The 20792-nt window shown below is 50.4% G+C and overlaps 1 protein-coding gene across 1 annotated transcript; it reads left to right on the top strand.

Annotated features, from left to right (window-relative positions):
• The first annotated feature begins 745 nt into the window (after positions 1-745).
• Positions 746-20627, top strand: LOC146194588 (neprilysin-1-like). Its single transcript, XM_084596592.1, has 5 exons — positions 746-751; positions 13646-14605; positions 18169-18683; positions 19257-19539; positions 20284-20627. Exons 1-5 carry the CDS (start codon positions 746-748, stop codon positions 20584-20586), a joined length of 2067 nt encoding a protein of 688 aa, XP_084452718.1. The 3' UTR covers positions 20587-20627.
• Positions 20628-20792: the final 165 nt, after the last annotated feature.

Below are 20792 nucleotides of genomic sequence, written 5' to 3'. Positions count from 1 at the left end.
AACCCCAGGTGGGCAAAATTTTTGAAGACCTTCCCGACAACCTCTCTCATAGCCTGAGTCACTTTGGGACATTAAACCCCACAAACCAAACTAAATTTTCTCTTCAGAACTCCTCTCAATGGGTTGCCCTACCTGTAAAGGCCATACAATGGCCACACATATGAATATCTATAAGGCTAGGGTCTTACGTTCAAAACTTTTTTATCAGCTGTGCGAAAATGTACTGAGAATCGACCATAAGAAGTCTTTTCCAGGCGCAGGTGCTACAAGGCACATCAGGAGAATTACATGTTCCATATAGACAAATTGCGTTGCTGCATTTCACCCTTGTGAGACTGGCAAAGGAAACAAACCCTTTCCCGTCCCTTCTGAATTCTACATTTAGCGCTCTAACCTTAAGTAGTTTCAGATTGTATTTGAAAAAAAGAAATACAGCGTCCTCAAATCATTCAGCAGTTTTACAAATAAATAAAATAATAAATTTATTATGCACCTTGATTTTCGATATCTTGGCGTCAGGCGCGCGCATGCTACTGAGCAAGTGTTAGAAGAAGAGAAGCAGGACGCGCAGTACCCACGTCGCAAACCCGCACGTCACCAGAGCCACTGCACAACGTCCATTACCCGTGGAAGTTTGCAGTCAAGAAGGATAGTAGCAGCCGCTGACGTTGCTTGGACTAAGAAGCTTCGAAGCAGCTTCATCAGCTTCAACCCGCACCTTATTGCCAGCCTTACAACATCGGCCATGTCGGTGAGCAGACGTTTGCTGCTGTACTAGAGCTAGCTGCTGCCCATCGCATGCGACGATCGCAGGGGCCTTTTTCAGTCAGGGACAGTACAGTCGTGGGTGAACCGTTCTTGACTTGTTCTTCGATCATATGAAGCGGCACAAGAAAAAGCTCGCAGGTTAAAGTACCAGTACGATATTGCGGCCGGTTATATGGCCTCTTTTCCTCTTTCGTCCTCTCCTAAGGAGGTGTTAGTATTTGCAAGTTATAATGCGGTAGTACGCGACGCGTATCACCCATTACAACATTTTTGTTTTCGAGTTTGGGCTGCGATTACTATTTCAATGTATCTAACTAACTGTTAGGAAATGAAAATAAAATAAGATATTAAAGAGAAAAGTACGCATTCTACATTAAAGGGTAGTGCTGTTATGCAGATGCGCTTCATTCTCCACTCTGGCTGAACGCATCGTGTAGCATCTTTGCGTGGACAGGTGCTTGAGCGAGCACATCTGAGAGAAATTGCTTCCGCGTGGCAGTAAGTTGCTGCCAACTATTCCCGCGTTGACTTTCGTCTTGGACAGTGTGGACCAGATCTGTCTCTAGTTGAGGCTCAGATGGGCGACGGCACTGTCTGGAGATCTGCAGCACTCTTAGCCTCGGTATACTCTTCAGTCTGAGGCGCGTTACGCCTCTCACCTATGAGGCCGGAGTGAAGAGAACCGCCGTCATAGATACCTCTTTGGCGCTCTGATGGAGACTTGAAGTTCTCGGGGTCTAATTTCAACCGCGAGGACTGCACTGTGCTTAGTGATGTCAGTGCACGTCGAATAAAGTCTGAGGGTCGAAATTTAATCGCACATCTGTGCATGTATCTTATAGCCCACGGGCACCTTTATGATGTTAAACCCCACATGCCATATATGATTACCATACCATAATGTACTGTGCCGCACTGCACCATAATGTACTATTCCTGTCCCTACCATACTTCCTCTATCACAGCCTTCTGATCCGCACCATTGCCTCCCCGCAAATAGGCTTTACAATGCAATACAGAGTCACAGCATCATAAAAACCATAGGTGGTCAAGATTTCCGGAGCCCTCCGCTACGGCGTCTCATAGCCTGAGTCGCTTTGGGACGTTAAACCCCACAAACCAAACCAAACTTTTACAAGACGCAGAAAACATTGCCAAAGCCAGCTTGATACTGGTCGTACAGTACACAATAAAATTTAGAGGAATTCAACGCTACTGCACCGATTGCGGCGCGAAAGCGTCTGCGGAATCATAGTACCCGGCTGCGAAGCCGACACCGACAGCCGCGTTTCGATGGAGGCGAAATAGAGAGGTGTCCATGTGCTGTGCGATGTCAGTATACGTTTGAGTTCCCCATTTCGTCGAAATTACTCCGCTGAAGGCGGAATCCACTTTCATGCCCTGTGCATGCGATGCCGGCAGATGGTTCTCTTCTCCACTCGATCGGGGCACACCAGTGATATCCCCTATGCTCTTTAACATTGTTATCATCGGCTTAGCAAAGAAACTCGAAAAAATTGAAGGGATCAGGGATGCCATCAAGTTGACCATGTCACGATCTGGGTGACCAGGGGATCCTTAGGAGAAAAACAAGACTGTCTGTAGACAGCGGCGGACACTATCAACGCATACGCCCAACACTGCGGTAAATGTTTCCCGAATAAATTCAAGATGTTCAGAGTACACAGAAGAGGGTACGATATGCACAACTCCATAGATGTTTTTTAGAGGGGAGGAAGTTCCCCGAGGTATCGCAAGATTCTTGGCATGTGGATACAAAGTAACAGTCATAAATAAGTCAGACAGCTAGCAAATACCACAGCACAGGTCGCTCAAAATGATTGCAAGGATTTCCAACAGAAGGAAAGGTATGTCCGGGGAGGATACATATAGGCTAGTACAGGCCCTGGTCGTAAGTAGGATTGTGTAGTGGCCCCTACCAAAGACCGTTGGAGCAGGAAAAGAAACGATTGAAGGCATTCCTTAGGAAAGCCTACAAATGCACTCTCGGGCTGCCGGTCAACATTTCGACGGACAAATTTCTTAAATGGGCATAAACAACACAGTTAAAAAACACATTCAGGCACACCTCGCGCAATAAATAAGACTCATGCAGGCCAAAACGGGCTGGAACACGCTTAATATACTGGGCATGACATGTTTGCAGAGACATCAGCAGCACGGGGACCATACGGAAAGAGATAAGTGCGACCAGTATGGTTAACCTCATTCTAAAAAAAAGCATGCATTAAAAAAATACACAAGGCTAAAAGCACACGATAGAAAGTTTGCAGAAAAAAAAAGCATAATATACGTCGACACGACCATATACAAAGAACAGCACGGAGCGGTATCCAGAGTGGTTGATCACCAGCTCAGGGAGATCAACTACGCCTCGTTCAAAAGTAACAACATTCTAGGGGCTGAGGAATTGGCAGTCGCTCTCGCCATCACCCACCAGTGCGAGGGGACCACTACAGGAATATTTACGGACTCTGAAGAAGCGTGCAGAAGGTAGAGCAGCAAACGCATATCCACAGTGGCCTTCCGCATATGCAGGGCGAGAATAATCCCCTTCTCCAACTGCTTCATCAGATGGCCAGCAGGCCATGAGACTGTTAAAGGCAACCAGCGTGCCGATGGCTTTTCAGTTTTTGGTAGTTTCAAATTGCGCGCCCATCCCTTCCCATGCCTTCTATCGGCTCTGTTTCCGGTTACGTGACATCACATCCTCTACGTCACTATAATTCACTTCTTGTTTATCCATTTTAGTCTTTGGTGCTTTCAAACTGCACGCCAACCCATTCCTATGCCCTTTTTCGGTTCTACTTCTGGTTGTGTGACGTCACATTCTTGACCTCACCCTAACTGACTGACTTAACTCTTTTAGCCTTTGGTACTTTCAAATTGCACGCCAATCCCTTCCCATGTCCTTTTCTGGCTCGACTTCAGGTTGCGTGACGTCAGCTTAATTGACTGATTTAGTTAACCACTTAGTATTTGATGCATCTCGACGTCGCTTTAATTGGCAGACCTAAATATTTTAGTATTTGATACATTAAAATGTGGCGCAAATCCATTGGCTCACGGTAGATAAGCGGAATTATGAAGGTCGTTGCACGATGTGGGGTGTGGCACAGTGGTAAAGTGCTCGGCTGGGGTTCCAGGGGGTGGAGGTTCGATTCCAGGTGGAGACAAATTTTATTTTTTAATGAGGAGGAGTGGTACACCTCTTAAGCGTTGCTAGGCAACGCTGGCAGAGCTTGGCGAGGGGGCTGTGCAGCTGGCCTTGGCTGTAACGTCACGCGCATGCGCAGAACTAAGCTATTGGAGCCACGCGAAGCTGCGGTTGACACGGGTAGTGAAGCCTCCGCTTCAAATCAAAGGTCACGACTAAACAACGCGCCATCACCGGAACAGTGGCAGGCTGGCTGTCCTGCTCGACGTCTGATCACCAGCTCAAACTGATCGCCAGAGCTCGTAAGACTGCAAAGGCCACTGGGACCTCGGTCTGAGGCCACGACCCAAACGAATTCAAAATTTTTATGCAATTAAGTTCTTCACTCACTCACTCGGCCAGCTCTCCGCGACGGTGTAGCTTATATTATATTCAGTGATTCTAAAACAGCCATTCGCAATTTCGCGAGGGGTCGCATCATGTCTACCTCCCTCCGCATCCTCCAAAGCACCCCTACTCCGGTTAGGGAAATTGAACTAATCTGAGTCCCGGCCCACTCGTCTAATCCGGGGAACGAGGCGGCTCACGCGCAAGCCCGAGGTTTCGTCGACCGGGCAGTGAGCGCGCCCTCCGACCCGAATTTCACGAAGGACGGGTTAATTTCTTTTCATGACATTACCCATCACTTCAGGCTGGAAAGGCGCACATATCCGCCCCCCCCCCAAATCTTTAACAAAGGCACAGAAAGTTACCTGGCGCCGACTACAAACACGCTGTCTCCTAAATCCGGCAGTGCTTGCCCTGATGTACCCAGGCCAGTACAATCCAACCTGCAGTAAATGCGGCGAAAGAGCGACATACGATCACATTCTCTGGAACTGCGCAAATGATCAACCTGCGGTGGAATTAATACAGCTCCCTTCTCTCGAGCAGTGGGAAGCCGTGCTGGTCAGCTCAGACCCGCAGATTCAACTACGGGCCATCGAGCGGGCTAATAAGGTCGCCGCGAGCCATGGACTAGCGGCCATCTAGTACGTCTATCCATCGACCTGCTTGAGCGACGAAATAAATGTTTTCCAATCCAATGTCAGCGCACGTTAAAGATCCCCAGGTGGTCGAAATTACTCCGTAGCCCTCCACTACGGCTGCTCTTTCTTTCTTTCCACTTTCCCTCCCATCTTCCTCCCTTCCCTTGCGGCGCGGTTGAGGTGTCCACAGAAAACAAGTGAGACAGTTACCGCGCCTTTCCCTTCCTGTAAATAAATCAGTTTAAATCGGCATGCCCAGTGTGGAAACCATGGAGGAAGAAAAAAACTAAGGGGGAGCGCGCGCAGCCTCCCCAAGCTAACCTCCTCTGACGCCGCTCCCTTCTCTCTCTTGCGCGCAATGATCCTTGGGAACTTAGCCAACATAGTTGCCAGACTCAAAAGCAGCAGGGTACATGGTATATTTTAGGGACTGAATGTCCCCGCGGAAAGCCTACCCAACGTTACTAGATCCGTTGAGCCTTCCGGAGTGGTCTGCCGAAAGTTGTGCGTCTCATCGTAACACATAAGTTTGTTACAATTGTTGCATTCTACTCCGTATTTATAGGCACACCGGTGAGAACTGCAGGTGGCCTTTTCTTCTTTGGTTTCGTCAGGGAAACTACGAAGTCTACGTAACATTGCGTGCCTGGGGAACTGGCTTCAGCGTAACAATGTGTATTTGAGGTCTGCATTTTGTAAATGAATCAAACGATTTTCGTTTCGAACAGTACATGCACATGCCCTGACAAACAGATGTTTCGTTTCTCGAGGAGTGCGCATAACAGGATACTCGCCGTTGGAGCGACAGCCCCGAGAGGTATATCCTTGTAGTTCTTGCATCCCGGCACGCAGCATTTCTTATGGCAGTACTTTGTGTTGGGCTAGTTGGTTTGATTCCATGCTTGCAGGACTCGGCGCACAAAGACATAGCACAAGAATGCAACGGGTGACAGGATGAAGCGATGATCAGCGCTTCGTCCCGTCCTCCTTCTTGTGAGCTGAGGGGACCCAGCCATACTTCTCAAAATACACGGGTTCACTGCGCGGCGGCGGCAGCCCCCACGGGATCAGCCCGTCTAAAAGTCCAAAGTTCCATCCTTCGCCTGCTCGCAGCGCGCGCCTCAGGTTTCTGGTGCAGGCGTCGCGTAGCGAATGCCACGCGAAGGCATTCCTTCAGAGCGAAGCGTGCGAAACCGCAACCGAAACCAGCTACCGGCTACCGCTTGCCGTATTACGTGGCGGCTATTTTCCCATGATTCTTTCTATTATATTTTTTATGACTAGGCTTCACTTTTCAGCAGCGGCGCTCCCTCCCAGTTTTTTCTTCCTCCATGGTGGAAACTACCCTTCTGCTCATCTCCGGGCAGATGCGCGCATCTGCTGGCATGCCGCTGCCCTTCTCTTTGTAGCGAGCGCAACAGGGAAGCACTTGTCGAAGACGCCCGACTATTGTGCCGGAGTACCCGGGTTCGAACCCGACCTCGGCGGCTGCGTTTCGATGGAGGCGAAACGAGGAGGCGTCCGTGTGCTGTGCGATGTCAGCGCACGTTAAAGATCCCCAGGTGGTCAAAATTACTCCGCAGCCCTCCACTACGGCTCCTCTTTCTCTCTCTCCAATTTCACTCCCACCTTCCTCCCTTCTATTACGGCGCGGTTGAGGTGTCTGCAGAAAACAAGTGAGACAGTTACCGCGCCTTTCCCTTCCTATAAATCAATCAGTTTTTAAATCAATCACTTGTGGAACGGCGCAGCTGGTTGTCATGGTTATGGCGCCTGCACAGTAGCTGTCTGCGTCTCGTCACGCGCCGCGCGCTGAGAGCCAGTAGTCGGGCTGCCGTTGAGCTTGTTGCCATGGTAACGGCGCCTGCACAGTAGCTGTTTGCGTCTCGTCACGCGCCGCGCGGCGAGAGCCGGTAGTCTAGCTGCCGTTGAGCTGGTTGCCATGGTAACGGCTCATGCGCAATGGGGACCTTTTGGAGGCACCTGTGAAATGCTCAGACCTAGCCCAACGTAGCTCAGCTTCCAGATATTTGCTAAGCTTCTGTTACAAAATCATAAACAGGCATATAAACAGCACCTATATAAAATAGATGCAGTGGTTGGGCGTTCGACTACTGTTCCCAAGGATGTGGGATCGAATCTTGGCTGCGGCGGCTGCTTTTCTGTGGAGGTGACAAGTTAGGTGCTTGTGTGCAGTGCGATATCAGTGCACGTGAAAGAACCGCAGGTGGCCGAAATTTCCGGAACCCTCCACTACGGCGTCTCTCATAGCAATTGTCGGGACGTGAAATCCTAAATACCAAACCAATTAAACCATATAAACAGCGTGTCTCTCACGGAAATAGAAAATCAGAATACAGTGCATGAGTCGATACGAGGCCTACATGACAGCGTATAGGAGGAGGAGAAAACATTTATTGACAACGAAATGATTTGGGAAGGCAGGTTGTGGAGCTGAGTTGCAGACTCTATTCCGGGACGCCGTTGGCCGCCGCCGCTGCGCGAGCTCTCTGGACCAGGGCACGCTGTGCCTCCAGGTCCGAGCTGGACAGGGCCGCCTCCCCGTCCTCCCTAGTTGGCTGTTTATAACTTCTATTTTTGTATTTTACTGTCAGGCCCACATCATGTAGTATATGTCAGCATACTAATAATGCTAATAATGGTCTGTGGGCCAGTGGCGCTATCCTACCCCGCTCGTTATTTCGGCAGGCCTGTTGCGAGTGGTGGTGGTGGTGAAAACGTTTAATAAAATATGGGGTTACATGAAGGTTGCTGTGGGGTCAGGCTTAGTGCCCTTCCCCTCACAAACACTAGGTGGAGTCCCTAGTACGGGACCCCAGTGGCTTCCGCTGCCGCCATTGCTTGTTTGACCAATGCCTTTTGGGCTTTCAGGTCGGAGCAGGCGAGTAGGGTCGCCTCCCAGTCCTCCCGGGTGGTGTTTTGGTTAGGTGCAAAGGCAGGGTTGGAGGGGCACGCCCACACCATGTGGAAAAGGTCCGAGGACATTTCCCCGCAGTGTGGGCACTCCCCGGAGAAGGCACTGTCAAAGTGTTTAAGTGACGCCGGGCACATCATAGTATTCGTAAGGAGGCGAAGAAACACGCGTTCCTCCGCTCTTGTTAACCCTTTACACGGGTGGGGGTAAATATTGTGCCTGTTTTGGTACAGCTGCGTAATTTCTCTGAAAGTGTAGGCTGGTGTAAATTCTTCTGAGGAGAAAGGAGACGAGGTTGCCCGGTTAGAAAGCGCGCGGGCTGCGGCATCTGCTGCCTCGTTTCCTTCTAGCCCGGAATGGGCCGGAGCCCAGACTATGAAGCGGCGGGATGGACTTTCCACGTACGAGCTGTTTTGCAGTACATAGTCGGTAGGTCAGGTCCGAGCTGTTTTTTAGTAGCCGGTAGGCCAGGTACGGGACCCAGCCCTGTTGAAAGTTCCTACACGCCCCTCGCGAGTCCGTTATGATTGTTTTGGAATCAGAATGTGTTGCTGCTAACGTGATGGCGACCTCCTCTGCCTGTGTTACGCTTCGGGCTTTAAATGTGAGCCCGTTTACCGTTTTGGACTCGTGGATCACTGCCGCCGTGTACCACCCGCCTTTGTGCGGGCCGGACGCGTCCACATAGTACACTCCGGGTTTCCTTTCGTAGTGATGAGCTAAGGCCTCTGCCCTGGCCATGCGCCTACCCTCGTGGTCGTCCTTGGACATATTAGTGGGGAGTGGTTTTACGTGCAGGGCGTATCGCCACTCCTGGGGAAGCCTTACTCTTTCCTCGGTTACAATCGTGTGTTGTATGTGTAGACGGGTTAATAGGCGACGCCCCGACGGTGTCTGCGATAGTCGCGTGTATTGACTCGTTAGGTGGGCTTCTCTCAGCTCCTCGAACGAGTTCGTTCATACCCAGACCTTGGAGTCTCAGGTTCGACGTGGTTATAGGGAGGTCGAGGGCCTTCTTCGCTATTTTGCGCGTGATCACCTCGAGGATGTTCTCGTCGTGTTTCTTGAGGTGGAGATAGGGGGTCGAGTACAGGATTCTGCTTGTTACAAAGGCATTGGCCAGCCGTAGAGCATCTTTGCTTCTCAGTCCCCCTTTTTTGTTTGAGACTCTGCGGATCATTCGGCCCACCTGGTCTCCCACCTTTTTTAGCTTGTCGAGTGTGGTCGTCGCTAGCTTACGCTGGTGAATGAAAAGGCCCAGTACTCTAATTTCCTCTCTCTCGGGTATCGGGTCTGATCCAAGTTGCGATTCTATCTTGTCTGTGCATATTTTGGAGGGACGAATACGGACGAATTCGGATTTTTTTGGTGAGCACTGAAGGCCGCATTTTTTCGCGTACTCATTTACAGCGGTGGCTGCTTCCTGCAAGCTGGCCTCCATTTCTCCGAGAGAGCCCTGCGTGGCCCATATGGAGATGTCGTCCGCGTACAGCGCGTACTGCACGCCCGAGACTTTCTCCAGGTGGACCGGGAGATTTTTCATTGCCATGTTGAAAAGAAGCGGGGATAGCACCGCTCCCTGTGGTGTACCTCTCGTGCCTAATAGAAAGGGACCGTGGTCTGCGTTCTGGATCCTCACGTAGGCCTTTCTGTCTGAGAGGAAGCGTTTTATATACTCGAACGCGTTCTTTCCACACCCCGTCTCCGAAAGGTATGTCAGGATGGCCTCGTGCGTCACATTATCGAAGGCTCCCCTCAGATCTAGGGCCAGCACTATCTTATCCCCGTTCGGATGTTCTATTGGATTCAATATTTCTCTGCTAAGCTGCAGCAGGACGTCCTGAGCCGATTTATTTGGCCTGAAGCCATACATCGAGTCGGCGAAGACTCGCTTATTTACAAGATACTCGGAAAGTCTGTCTCTGACCATTGTTTCCATCAATTTGCCTACGCACGACGTGAGAGAAATGGGCCTGAGGTTGTTCGTATCTATGGCTTTGCCTGCCTTTGGGATGAAAGTTATGAGTGCCGTCTTCCATTCGGTGGGAAGAGCAACTTCGCCCGTCCAGATCGAATTGAAGTGTTCTAGCAGGGATTGGTACGCGTGGTCTGGTAGGTTTGCTAGGAGTTTTACCGTGATCCCATCCCTTCCTGGCGCGGTCCCGCGTTTCATTCTCGCTAGGGCTGCCTTGAGCTCGTATAGTTTGAAAGGTTCGGCTAGCTCAACATTTTCGTCTCCACGGTACCTATAAGCTTCTCCCCTTGGGTCTTGGGTCGTGCTCAAGTACTGGTCTCGGAGCTTCAGCGCTAACTGGGCCGTATTTCCTTGAAACGCGTGTATTGCTCTCTGCAGGTGTTTCTGCGACTCGGTGCTCGTCTGGTTTGGATCTATGAGAGCTCGGAAGAGACGCCATGTGTTTTTGCCAGACATCTGCCTAGCTGCCGCGTTGCCCCTCTCTACCCAGTTAGCGTCCGCGAGTTGCGCCGCGTATTCTGCCGCCTCTTTTGTTATCGCCGCGATCCGAGTTTTTAGCTTGCGGTTATGTTTCTGCCTGCGCCATCTTTTAACCATGCTGCGTCTGGTTTCCCAGAGGTGGAGGAGGTGGGTGTCCACATCCGTCACCGCCTCAGAGAGCTTTACCCGCGTTTCCGTCGAACGGAGACTGGTCAGCAGTTGTTTGGTCCAGGCTTGGTATCCCTGCTCCTGGATAGAACTAACATTATATTCTTTTCTAAATTTTGCCCAGTCCGGCATCCTAGTCTGGCCCGTCGGTCTGGTAAGGGGTTTAGTGCGGATCGTTATGTTGATCAGACAGTGGTCACTACCGAATGTTTCCTCCGTATTCGTCCACTCCACTCGCCTCGCGTTTTTTGAAAAAGTTAAGTCCGGACAAGTGTCCCTCTGCGCCGAGTTCCCAATTCGCGTGGGGTACGCCGGGTCGGTGTGTAGGGTTAGGCCTAATGTGGACGCTGCCTCCGCTAGCTTCCGTCTTCGTATGTCCTCTCGGTTGTAGCCCCATGAGAGGCTCTGCGAATTGAAATCTCCTAACACTAGTAACGGATCTCGTCCCGCTTCCCTGACAGCCCTACTCAGGAGTGTGGAGAAGGTTCCATTTTTTGCTTTAGGTGGGCAGTACACGTTCAGGATGTGGAGCGGCGGATCATCCTTTTTTATGGGCAGGAGAGTCACCATCACGTATGAAAAGCTGGCTTGTAATTCCAGATTTATCAAATTTGCTGTGAAATTTTTGTGCACGAAGATGCATGTTAGGGGGTCGAGTTGGAACGTTTTGTAGTTTGTGAGGCTCGCGTTCCCGCCTGGCTCCTGTACGGCCACCACTGCCGGAGTATGCTCGTACGTGGAAAGGTGCATCCTAAGGTCCGCTCTCTTTGTCTTTGATTTAAAGCCTCGACTATTCCACTGTGTTAAAATTATAGGGCTCTCCTTAGTTCGTCCCGCCATGTTGTGCCTGAAGATTGTTATTCTGGAGGGGGAGCTGCTGCAGCTTCTCACCCTCACTGATCACCCTACGCATCTTGTGAGTTACGGGATTCATGGGTCTCCTTGTGTTAGCATACTTGCGAATCGTCATCGCTTTCGCTACCTGTCGTGATACTATGGAGGGAATGGATTCTTGTATCTTCCTCATCATAGCTTCTAGTTTGTTTTCCATGCTAGGCTCTGCGTCGCTTTCCATCGCCTGCTCTTGCTGAGGCGGCTGAGATTTAGCTAGTGCAGTTTCTAGTTTGCTGGTTAGTAGCTCTATTTGAGCTTTCTACCAAATTTGGTGTAGGTGGAGAGGTAGTATTGGGAGGAGGAGGGGCGACCCCACTCACCGGCTGCTTCCCGTTCTTGACCATGCTGGCCCAGTTCCTCTCTTGATTGTTTTGTCTAGAATTTGGCTCCATGTTAGTCGAAGGGGGCGGGAGATTCTCGCTCCTTCTGGTCTTTTTCTTGTTTTTCTTCTTTTTCTTGTTCTTGTTACTGGATTGTTGCTGCTCGTTCCTTCGGAATTTCGCAGTGCAGTCTTTAGAGTTCGTGGCATGTTCGCCGCCACATACCGCACATTTTGGATTGCACTCGTGAGGGGCCCGCACCCCCTCCACAAACGGAGCTTGCGTTCCGCAGAGTCCGCAATTTTCTTGCCTCGGTGTCGGGCAGGCGTCTGCCCTATGTCCCACCGTGCCACACAGGCTACACGCTGGTATGGTGCGACGGTAAGTGGCTACCGGTATAACTTCCGCGTTATACAGCACAGCTCTGAGCTTGTACTTCCCTTCGAAGGTGACCCTTGCTTTGTTCGAAGTGCCGAACTTTCGGATCTCCAGGATTTTGTTCTCTCCGCGAAAGCTTCTCACCTTCCCTCGCAGGGATTCGGTGGTCTCCAGATTGGCCACAGTGATGACTCCGTGTACCACGTTGTCCTCACTTTGCTTTACGTGTCCACGCAGATAGAGGTCTTGCCCTTGCGTTCGGATTGCAAAGTCGCCGACCAGTCTGTCTGCCGCATGGATGCTTGACGTGCCCACAATGATCAGGTTTTGGTCCGGGGACACTGTGAAGAAAAAATTTTCTGCTTCGGCCTCCCCGACTCGCTGTCGTAGAGCTAGGCCCAACTCGCCGTGTTGCAAGTTCTTCAAGTTTGTGGCCGTTAGTGGTTTGATGATTAGCACCACGTCGTCTGGTCTGAATCTGCACAGAAACTTGGGCTTCCATGCAGCTCTGACTTGCGTTGGGCCTCCGGTTGCGCGCTCACCGGGTTCTGAGTCGGGTTGCGCGTGGCGGCCTCCGTGTGCTGACGTGGCCTTCCTTTGCGCGCTGGCTTGGAGTTTCTGGGCTCGCTTTTCAAAAGCCCGGATCACATTTTCACTGCAGGCTTGCTCTCGGCTGGTCTGTGGCAAGGTTGTCCATGTCATGCCTTCCGGGTCGTACCCGCGTTGCTGGTTGGCGTTTGCCATGTTCGCCAGGAGCGGCCTTCCCGCCGTGGGACGCCGGCTGAGCCACGGCTCCACAACGGATAGGAGCAAAAGTGCTCCAAAAAGTCGAAAACTCCGTCCACCGCGTTGAGAGTGGTCTCCCTGCGTTCCGGACGACTTTATGGCTCTTCAAGGTTCAATAGTTTTGGGATATGACGCGTTATTGCACCGCTACGGTCGAAAATCGCCGGAGCCGATGTTCCATGCGTCCGCTCGCTACGCGCGCTAGAGAGCTCTCTGTTGCGAGTCGGATATTATGTAGGAAGGTGAAAGGTTCACGGGAAAAATGAGCCGAAAGGAAAATAAAGCAATTGATCGCACTGCTCGGCAGCCGTGTTTTCTGCAGTGAATGGTCAGACAAGAAATCACAAAGGGCTAGCTCTGCCAGTGTCAGGCAGTTCCAGGTGAAAATGGAAATCATGCACCTTTCTTCCTTCACCATGGAGTTGGGAGAGAGTGAGTTCTCACTTTGTATCTGCCCAGTCACGCGAAACTGCCCACCTAAACAGTCCCACCGACCAGTATAGGCAGCATAGTGGTTTCGTGTTAGAGAGCCTTACGCGGATGACCCAAATTTTTTATAGGCCCCATACAACTACTGTTTTGTTTATCGCTGACAAAGAGAAAATCGGTAAATGGGTTTGGAAGTTAAGTAGTCTAAATACCCGCCATTATATTTAAGGCTTTGTATAGGATTAGGTAAAACAGCACTCCATATCTCCTAAAACCAGCGGGCATCGATTCTCTGCTTTTTCGCAGACACTAGGTACAACCCGCGTGGACTCTCGAGAGCTGGAGAAGACTGACCCTGCCAAAGAAGGCATTGTGTGCGCTGTCATCGTGATCACGCTTGCGGGCGTGTTGACGGCCCTGGGCCTGTACCTCTCCTTTTGGCCCAGCCACAGGGACGGCAGTGATTCCGGTTCGACGGCTATGGCTAGGGAAGATCGGCTGTGCCAAGGAAGCCAATGCGCCAGCGTCGTCGAGGCGCTCAAGGCCATCATGAAGATGGACGAAGACCCGTGCCACGACTTCTACCGATTCGTGTGCGGCAACTACCAGCATCCGTCGGGCCAGATGCTGGCCCAGATGGAGGCCGAGATGTACGCGTCCCTGGCCGGTGTGCTCAAAGGCGCCACTTTCCCGCCTAGCGGTCAAAGCGCCGCCGAGAAGGCGGCCGCGTTGTACGACGCCTGCTCACGCGTTCGCGACGGCGACATGGACGATACTGCCGCGCTGACGCAGTTCATGAAAGACGTGGGCCTAACGGCAACCACCTATAGAAGCACCGATGTACCTGACAAGATGATCATGCTTTTCTTTCACTACAACCTGGCCACACCTCTAGAGCTCTCCCTGATGGACACTCGGCTGCACCGGGGCAAGCGTGCGCTAAGGCTGGCTCTCAATCCCGCCCAACTCGCCTGGTTCGGCAAGAGAAAAGAGGCTACGAACGGCTTTTACCCGCGCCATCTGGGCCCGTTCGGACTGTCCCCCATGAGCACCGAAGCCACCGACACGGCCGGCCGTATCATCAGCACGGAGAACGTGGCGATGGAAGAGCTCCTGGTTAAGTCTCACCCTGGAATTCAGCACAGTGAATTTATTCACCCAGCGCCAGCGCTCAACCGTCTGGTGCCATGCGCGTCCCAAGGTTCCTGGGAGGCTTTAATATCCAAGTACTCAGGAAGTATGTACGGCGGTGAAGACGAAGTGCTGGTAAGCTGCGCATTGCGTGAGGTTGCGCAATGATACAGGTACATGGGGCCAGCAGCTCTAGAGCCGTACGGCTCATGCCTTCCAAGGAGGTTATATAGAACTTCCTTCAGCTACGCATGCATAGAGTCACTCGACAATTGTCAGAGTACCGCGATTCTTTTCCGCGCTCCGCTGCGCAACCTATTGGTCAGCATGAGTCACGTGGTGTGCCGCGGGCCGCTTTCGCCATCAAGCTTCCAGTCACAGCGTGGACACCTTTCACCAATGTGGGTGTGCGGCGGTTGCTGTGTTCCGCGTCTGGGGCTTGTTGCTCGGGCTTTTTTTTTCTTGTAAGTACTTAGCGGCAGAATACTACAGCGCCTTCAGCTGCACCAACTTGCATGAGTCTGGAAAGATTTTTAAGCCTTGCTAGGCTAGTTCGTTTTGTGAAAATGTGTGCGCGTGATCTGTGCGTCGCATATCTGTGCGCTGATTGTCGCTCGCAAATAGCGGCATGTGAGGAGGGAGATTTAGAAGGAAACGATTGATGGTGATAGGTAATGAATGAAAGCTATAAATAGGCATTTTTATAGTTATTGACTAATGTGGATGACTAATGATGATTATTAATGATTTGCAATAACCGCAACTGACTAGAAATTAGTAAAAATGCTTAGGTCTGAGTAGTACTGACTATAATGACTACGCATGACTGCTAATCCCTACAAAACGACCCATATGTCAAGCGATGACTTTTATGACCGCCGCTAATTGGAAACGAGTAAAATGCTTAGTTATGAGTGGTAATGACTACAGTGAGTAGGTGTGACTCATCATGACTACGAAGTAACAAATATGTCAAACGGCGACTTGAAATGATCGGAACTGATTGAAATGAGTAAAACTAGGCAGGACTCATTATGACTGCTATGACTAGAAACGACCAATATGACAAATAGTGACTTGTAATGACGCCACTGTTTGGAAATTAGTAAGAATGCATAACTATGAGTCGTAATGACTACAATGACTAGGTATGACTCAACATGAATATGAAATGGCCAATATGCAAAACAACGACTTTATAAAACATTATAAAACATCAACTGATTACAAATGAGTAAAGTACTTAGCTATGAGTGGTAATGACTACAATGACTAGGCATGACACATGACTACAAAACGACCAGTACGTCAAACGATGACTTGAATGACTGCAACTGACTGGAAGCGAGTAATAATGCTTAGCGATGAGCGGTATAATAATTGATGATAGTGATTTTGATTGCGTCAATAAAGATGTTTACAAGCAAGCACCAGTTGACTTGTGTCCACACGCATGTGCGAGGAGGTAGAGTTAGTAGGCATCTTCAGCGTCATAGAGAATCACTTAATGTGATCATTGCGCTGGTAACTGAGGAAGGCAAGAAAGAGTGAGTTATTACAATACCATGAAAATCACAACAGAATAGAAAAAGGCGTAAATATCAGTAGTAATGACTATAATGACTAAATATACCTCATCATGACTACGAAATGACCAATATGTAAAACAACGAATTGAAATGACCTCGACGGATTGGAAATGAGTTAAATACTCATTTAGGTGTCGGATTATTTGATAGAGCATTTTGCCAGGACTGGAATGATCCGCATATAGACCTCCGCCTCAGGCTTCCATGCAAGCTTACCGTTCACAGTTCGCAAATTCTACTGCTTCTAAAGTAGCTGCGGTGTTATTTAAGGCAATGCACAGGCAAATGCTCATGCTGATTTCAAAATGTCCTATGCGTTTGACTTCAATAAAGCCGCGCAGCGCCAAAGGCGCGCCTCGGGCAGTTAGAAGCTTCATGGCTGCGCCGGTCATGGTTGCCAGCGTGTGATGGAATTCTAGGTATTCGGAAAATTATCGAGTGACTATGCTTGCACCTTACACAGCGCCTTCTATGAGCCACGACTACAACATTCCGCGAAAAATTTAGACCAGGACGCGAGAGTTTGGGAAACTTTCCTGTCTGCTCCCAGCCAGAGCCATGATTACGAGGTCCCTCCTATTCTCAGTTTTGTTCTACGTCGCCGGCGTAACACCTGTGTTTATGCGTACAAATCTGCCAGTAACTGAACTCGGTTAAGCTGTTAAGACACAAAATGGGTCTCGCCATCCGATATCTGGGCATTGCAGCAACAGTTTTAAACATCAGGTCGACACAGACAGATTTGGGCTCGGGCATGTCCCCCCCCCCCCCCCCCCCCCCCGCAGACTGATTTCATTCTTCCTAAGCGCTCGGTTTCGCATTTCCGCTCAGAGCATATACTACTCTGTTTGGGAAGGTTCGGGTCCCCATCTCCATATTATGCTCAGGCAGCTAACTATATTGAGTCTCCGCCAAGAACAGGCAGTTGCCAGCGTTGTGTCAGCGCGTTGACAACTCGTTGACAAAACTCTCGTTAGACTCCTAGTCTTCCGTTGCATCTCCGTCACTATGAGCCTTCCGACGTTCATCCCAGCTGGAAGTTTATTACCGCAAACTTCTTGGCAGTGAGCAGGCCTCATTTATGTGCCGCTTTGCGAGAGATTTCTCCCTCATAAGACCAAGGCGCTCACACGAGCTGGCTTGCAGTTAACCTATCCAACGTATGGTGGTCGGGAGAACTCCATGTATACTTTTACACTACATCCGCAGACGACCTGTCTCAATTTCCAGATGTGCCCTTCATGTTCACTACCTGAACCCGTTGACAAGGCAAGCATTTAATTTTTGCTTCCTCGTTGTTGCGAAGCGCACATACCAAGTATGGCTGCTACACTTGGTGGTTGCATGCGACACCAAAGCCCCAAGCCTTCACAAAATACGTGCGAAATTGCAGTAGGAGGTCTGGTTCTATTGCAGTGGTTAAGGCGCCTTTATGCTGATCAGAAGTTCATGAACTCTTGTAAGCCACCTGTAGTTTTCTCGGTGTCTGGTGGAAAACTATCTGTGTTGCTTTAATCAAGGCAATGGTTGCCCTCGAGACACTCCAGATGGATATGAAGGTCCGTTGCTGTGTTGGCTCGCCACTACATTGGCGATCAAGATTGCTTTTATTTCAAGTACCACCGCCCCGAGCGTGTCACCGGTCGAAAGATCTCGTGTCCAGTTAGGACCCACGCCCATAACGCAAGATCTGGCTCATCCTCCTACATCGGCGACGGGGGGGGGGGGGGGGGGAAGAGGGGTTTTATGGTGGATAAGTTACGTGTGACACTGGGGCAAGGTACTTTCGGCTGCCAAGTTTTCTTGCCGTCTGACATTGGTAACATATACTCGCCTAAACTTTCTGACGCTACCAAGGTTGAATTAAAGCAAAGGGAAGCTGTAGAACATAGGTTGCGTGTGTGTACCTCGACTGTTTCATACGTGTGCTTCGAACTTAAGACGCATGTCTGACGCCTTATATTTGCATTGGATGTGCCGGGCAGCCTGCTATTTTCAAAAACGTTTCAGACCTCGTCTTTCTATTAGCTCACTCGAACTGATCGGCAGGAGTGTTTGTTGATCTCTCGGGGACAATCAACTTTAGTTGGCACCGTCCCTGCTGCGCAGGTGAAGCAGCCCGACGTGACGCGCTTCGCCCTTCTCTGCAAAAGGCTGGGCAAGGAACAGCTCAGCCTGCTAATCGCCTGGGAGCTGCTGCGCACCCTCATGCCCATCTCCTATCCCAACATAGCCGTACACTACAGCGCCGAATCCTCGAGGGACATGTGCCTGCGTGCCGTCGCGCAAGCGATGGAGGTGCCGCTCCTCTCGTGGTACCTCTTCAAGGAGGTGCCTCGAGATACGGTGGCCGCGGCCAAGAGCATGGCGCAACACATCCGGGAGTCGGTGCTTGACGAAATCGATGCTTCTTCTTGGCTGGACGGGGAGACCAAGAAGACTGCGATCCACAAGGTTCACTCGATTCAAATGCACGTCGGTTATCCCTCGTACTTCAGATCCGGCAAGGAGATTGACAGCGTCTACGCCTCTTACCCGGAGGTCCAGGCCAGCTTCATGAAGCCCTGGCAGCAGGCCATGAAGCTGACAGTTCAATGGATGACAAAAAACCAAAGTAGCTTCTGGTGAGCAATGAATCCTTGCCGAGCGGCACGGTATAACATGTCAATATATTAAATCAACATTTTACTTCGAGCTGGGAAGTTCGTCTTGTCGCTACGTTATCGAGCCTAAGCGACTTAGATGACACTTTTATTGATAACTTAGCATTTGGAGGCTAGAAAAGAATACAAAAACAGAAAAAAACGCATCCCAAACATCAGCAGGTGTCGGAAACGAAAAGAGAGGCGATGCAAATACAACTAGTAAACTGTGTCTTGACGCCTGAGGCTAGGTTACTTCTCCTTTGGATTAAAAAAGCTGATCACGAAGGCAGTTCATTGTTTTGCAATCATTAGTTTTTTTAGCGAGGTGGGAAGAAAATTACCTACTTTTAGATTCGATTTCCTAAGCAATGAATGAATGTTTTGCAGTGCCAAGCAAATGTAAATATACGCCGAATTTACATTGAGCGGAAAAACTACGAAGTCGTTCCTAGTGCCCATTAGACTCAATACTACTACGTCACCCCTTCAACGCACCTTTGTTACCTATAGATGCCTGTTACAAATAAGCGATGTGCGCCCACTTCATCGCAGGTACTCAGTGGGCAGCACCAATGCGATGTATTTGCCTATGCGCAACCGAATCATCATACCGGCCTCCGTGCTGCGGATGCCCATGTTCTCGATAGGAGCACCCAAGGCGTTCACCTACGGCGGTCTGGGCGGCGCCATCGGCCACGAGCTCACGCACGCCTTCGACCCCGTCGGCAGCAAGTGGGATGCGCACGGATGGCAGCGTGACTGGTGGTCAAATAGCTCCCGTGATAAGTACAACGAGCGTCTCGGCTGTCTCCGCCAATCACACGGAACGACGGAGGTACGCTCCCTTGAAGCAAAATATTACAAGGAGACTCAAGCTTCGCCTTAAAGAGCACGGTCTACCCTTCGATTGAACATATGTTTTCCCCGGTGACTGTGAGGCTTCACCCTTGCAACGCCGTACGAAAGCGGTGACACAGTTTGATCTGCAGTAGTACCTTGCGGAAGTGAACGCTTGCTCTCGAATTTGAAAAAACGAAGTGATGAATATGTTGAAAAGGGCTGTTTTGTTTAACGAGGGGGGGGGGGGATAAGAATATAGGGCAGGACAAGATATGACCCAATATGAACGCATCACTGCGAAAATCCACAGTGTTGTCTTTTTTTGTGTGAGTAATTCCCGGGCGAAAGTCGCTCGAGACTATAAGCTATGGCGGGATTTTTTTTTTTTTTTTGAACCTCTCCACTAATGGTTTCAGGACAAGTCATTTTAGAGTATTTCAAAGTAACGGAGTCCTATGTTAAGAAGATAGTGAGAGACTGGAAAGCGTGGCATGATATGGTCCATAGGGTCACGAAGAGTCGGACACGACTGAACGACTGAACTGAACTGAATGATCAAGTAATAAAAATGCTAAATTCCATGCTCAACTGAGGCGTCCGTGTGGAATTCCCAGTTTTCGTAGACACATCATAATTTATTCGCGGTGGCCTTGGCTCTGACGTATCCATAGCTGGTTAACTTTTCGGGTAGTGTGTTGCATGCACGTGTAGAAATAACTGTGGTGCGCTCCCTGCGCAGAGTGAAGCGGACGCCGAGAACATGGCGGACTTTGCGGGTCTGGTGGCGTCGTACAGCACTTATTACAACCTTGGCGAAAAGGAGAAGCTGCAGGAGCTGAAATATGACTCCGAGCAGCTATTCTTCATCTCGTCGTGCGTCAAGTGGTGCGCCAAGGCCGGCGCCGTCCACACGCAGCGGTACGCGCCCTGGTCAGAGCGCTGCAACGTACCACTCAAGAACATGGAGGAGTTCGGCGAGGCCTTCGACTGTCCAGTGGGCTCACCGATGCGCCCCGCTGTCGAGCGCTGCGTCTTCTGGTAGTGCGCCACTTATCTGGCGCCTAATAAACGCGTCCCTCACAAGCAGCAGTCTGGTCAATGCTCGAAAATAGTACCACTGCAACCAGCTGTATTGGGCAAGATAGAAGTAGTTCGTGTTCAGGATCAGCTCAAAAGAGACAATTAAGGGAAGCCGACACTGCGTCCGGGACATATTTTTGTATTCTGTATTTTTCGCACGTAAGCTAG

The sequence above is a fragment of the Amblyomma maculatum genome, chromosome 3 (genome assembly GCF_055883805.1).
Source record: "Amblyomma maculatum isolate TAMU_Amacu chromosome 3, ASM5588380v1, whole genome shotgun sequence".
NCBI lineage: Eukaryota > Metazoa > Arthropoda > Arachnida > Ixodida > Ixodidae > Amblyomma > Amblyomma maculatum.
This window is presented reverse-complemented; position numbering and strand designations above follow the sequence as displayed.

Excerpts from the sequence above, each read along its gene's own strand:
- LOC146194588 (XM_084596592.1), top strand. Across the intron at positions 14,606-18,168 it reads GCGGTGAAGACGAAGTGCTG|GTGAAGCAGCCCGACGTGAC; the intron begins GTAAGCTGCGCA and ends CCTGCTGCGCAG. Across the intron at positions 18,684-19,256 it reads AAAAACCAAAGTAGCTTCTG|GTACTCAGTGGGCAGCACCA; the intron begins GTGAGCAATGAA and ends ACTTCATCGCAG.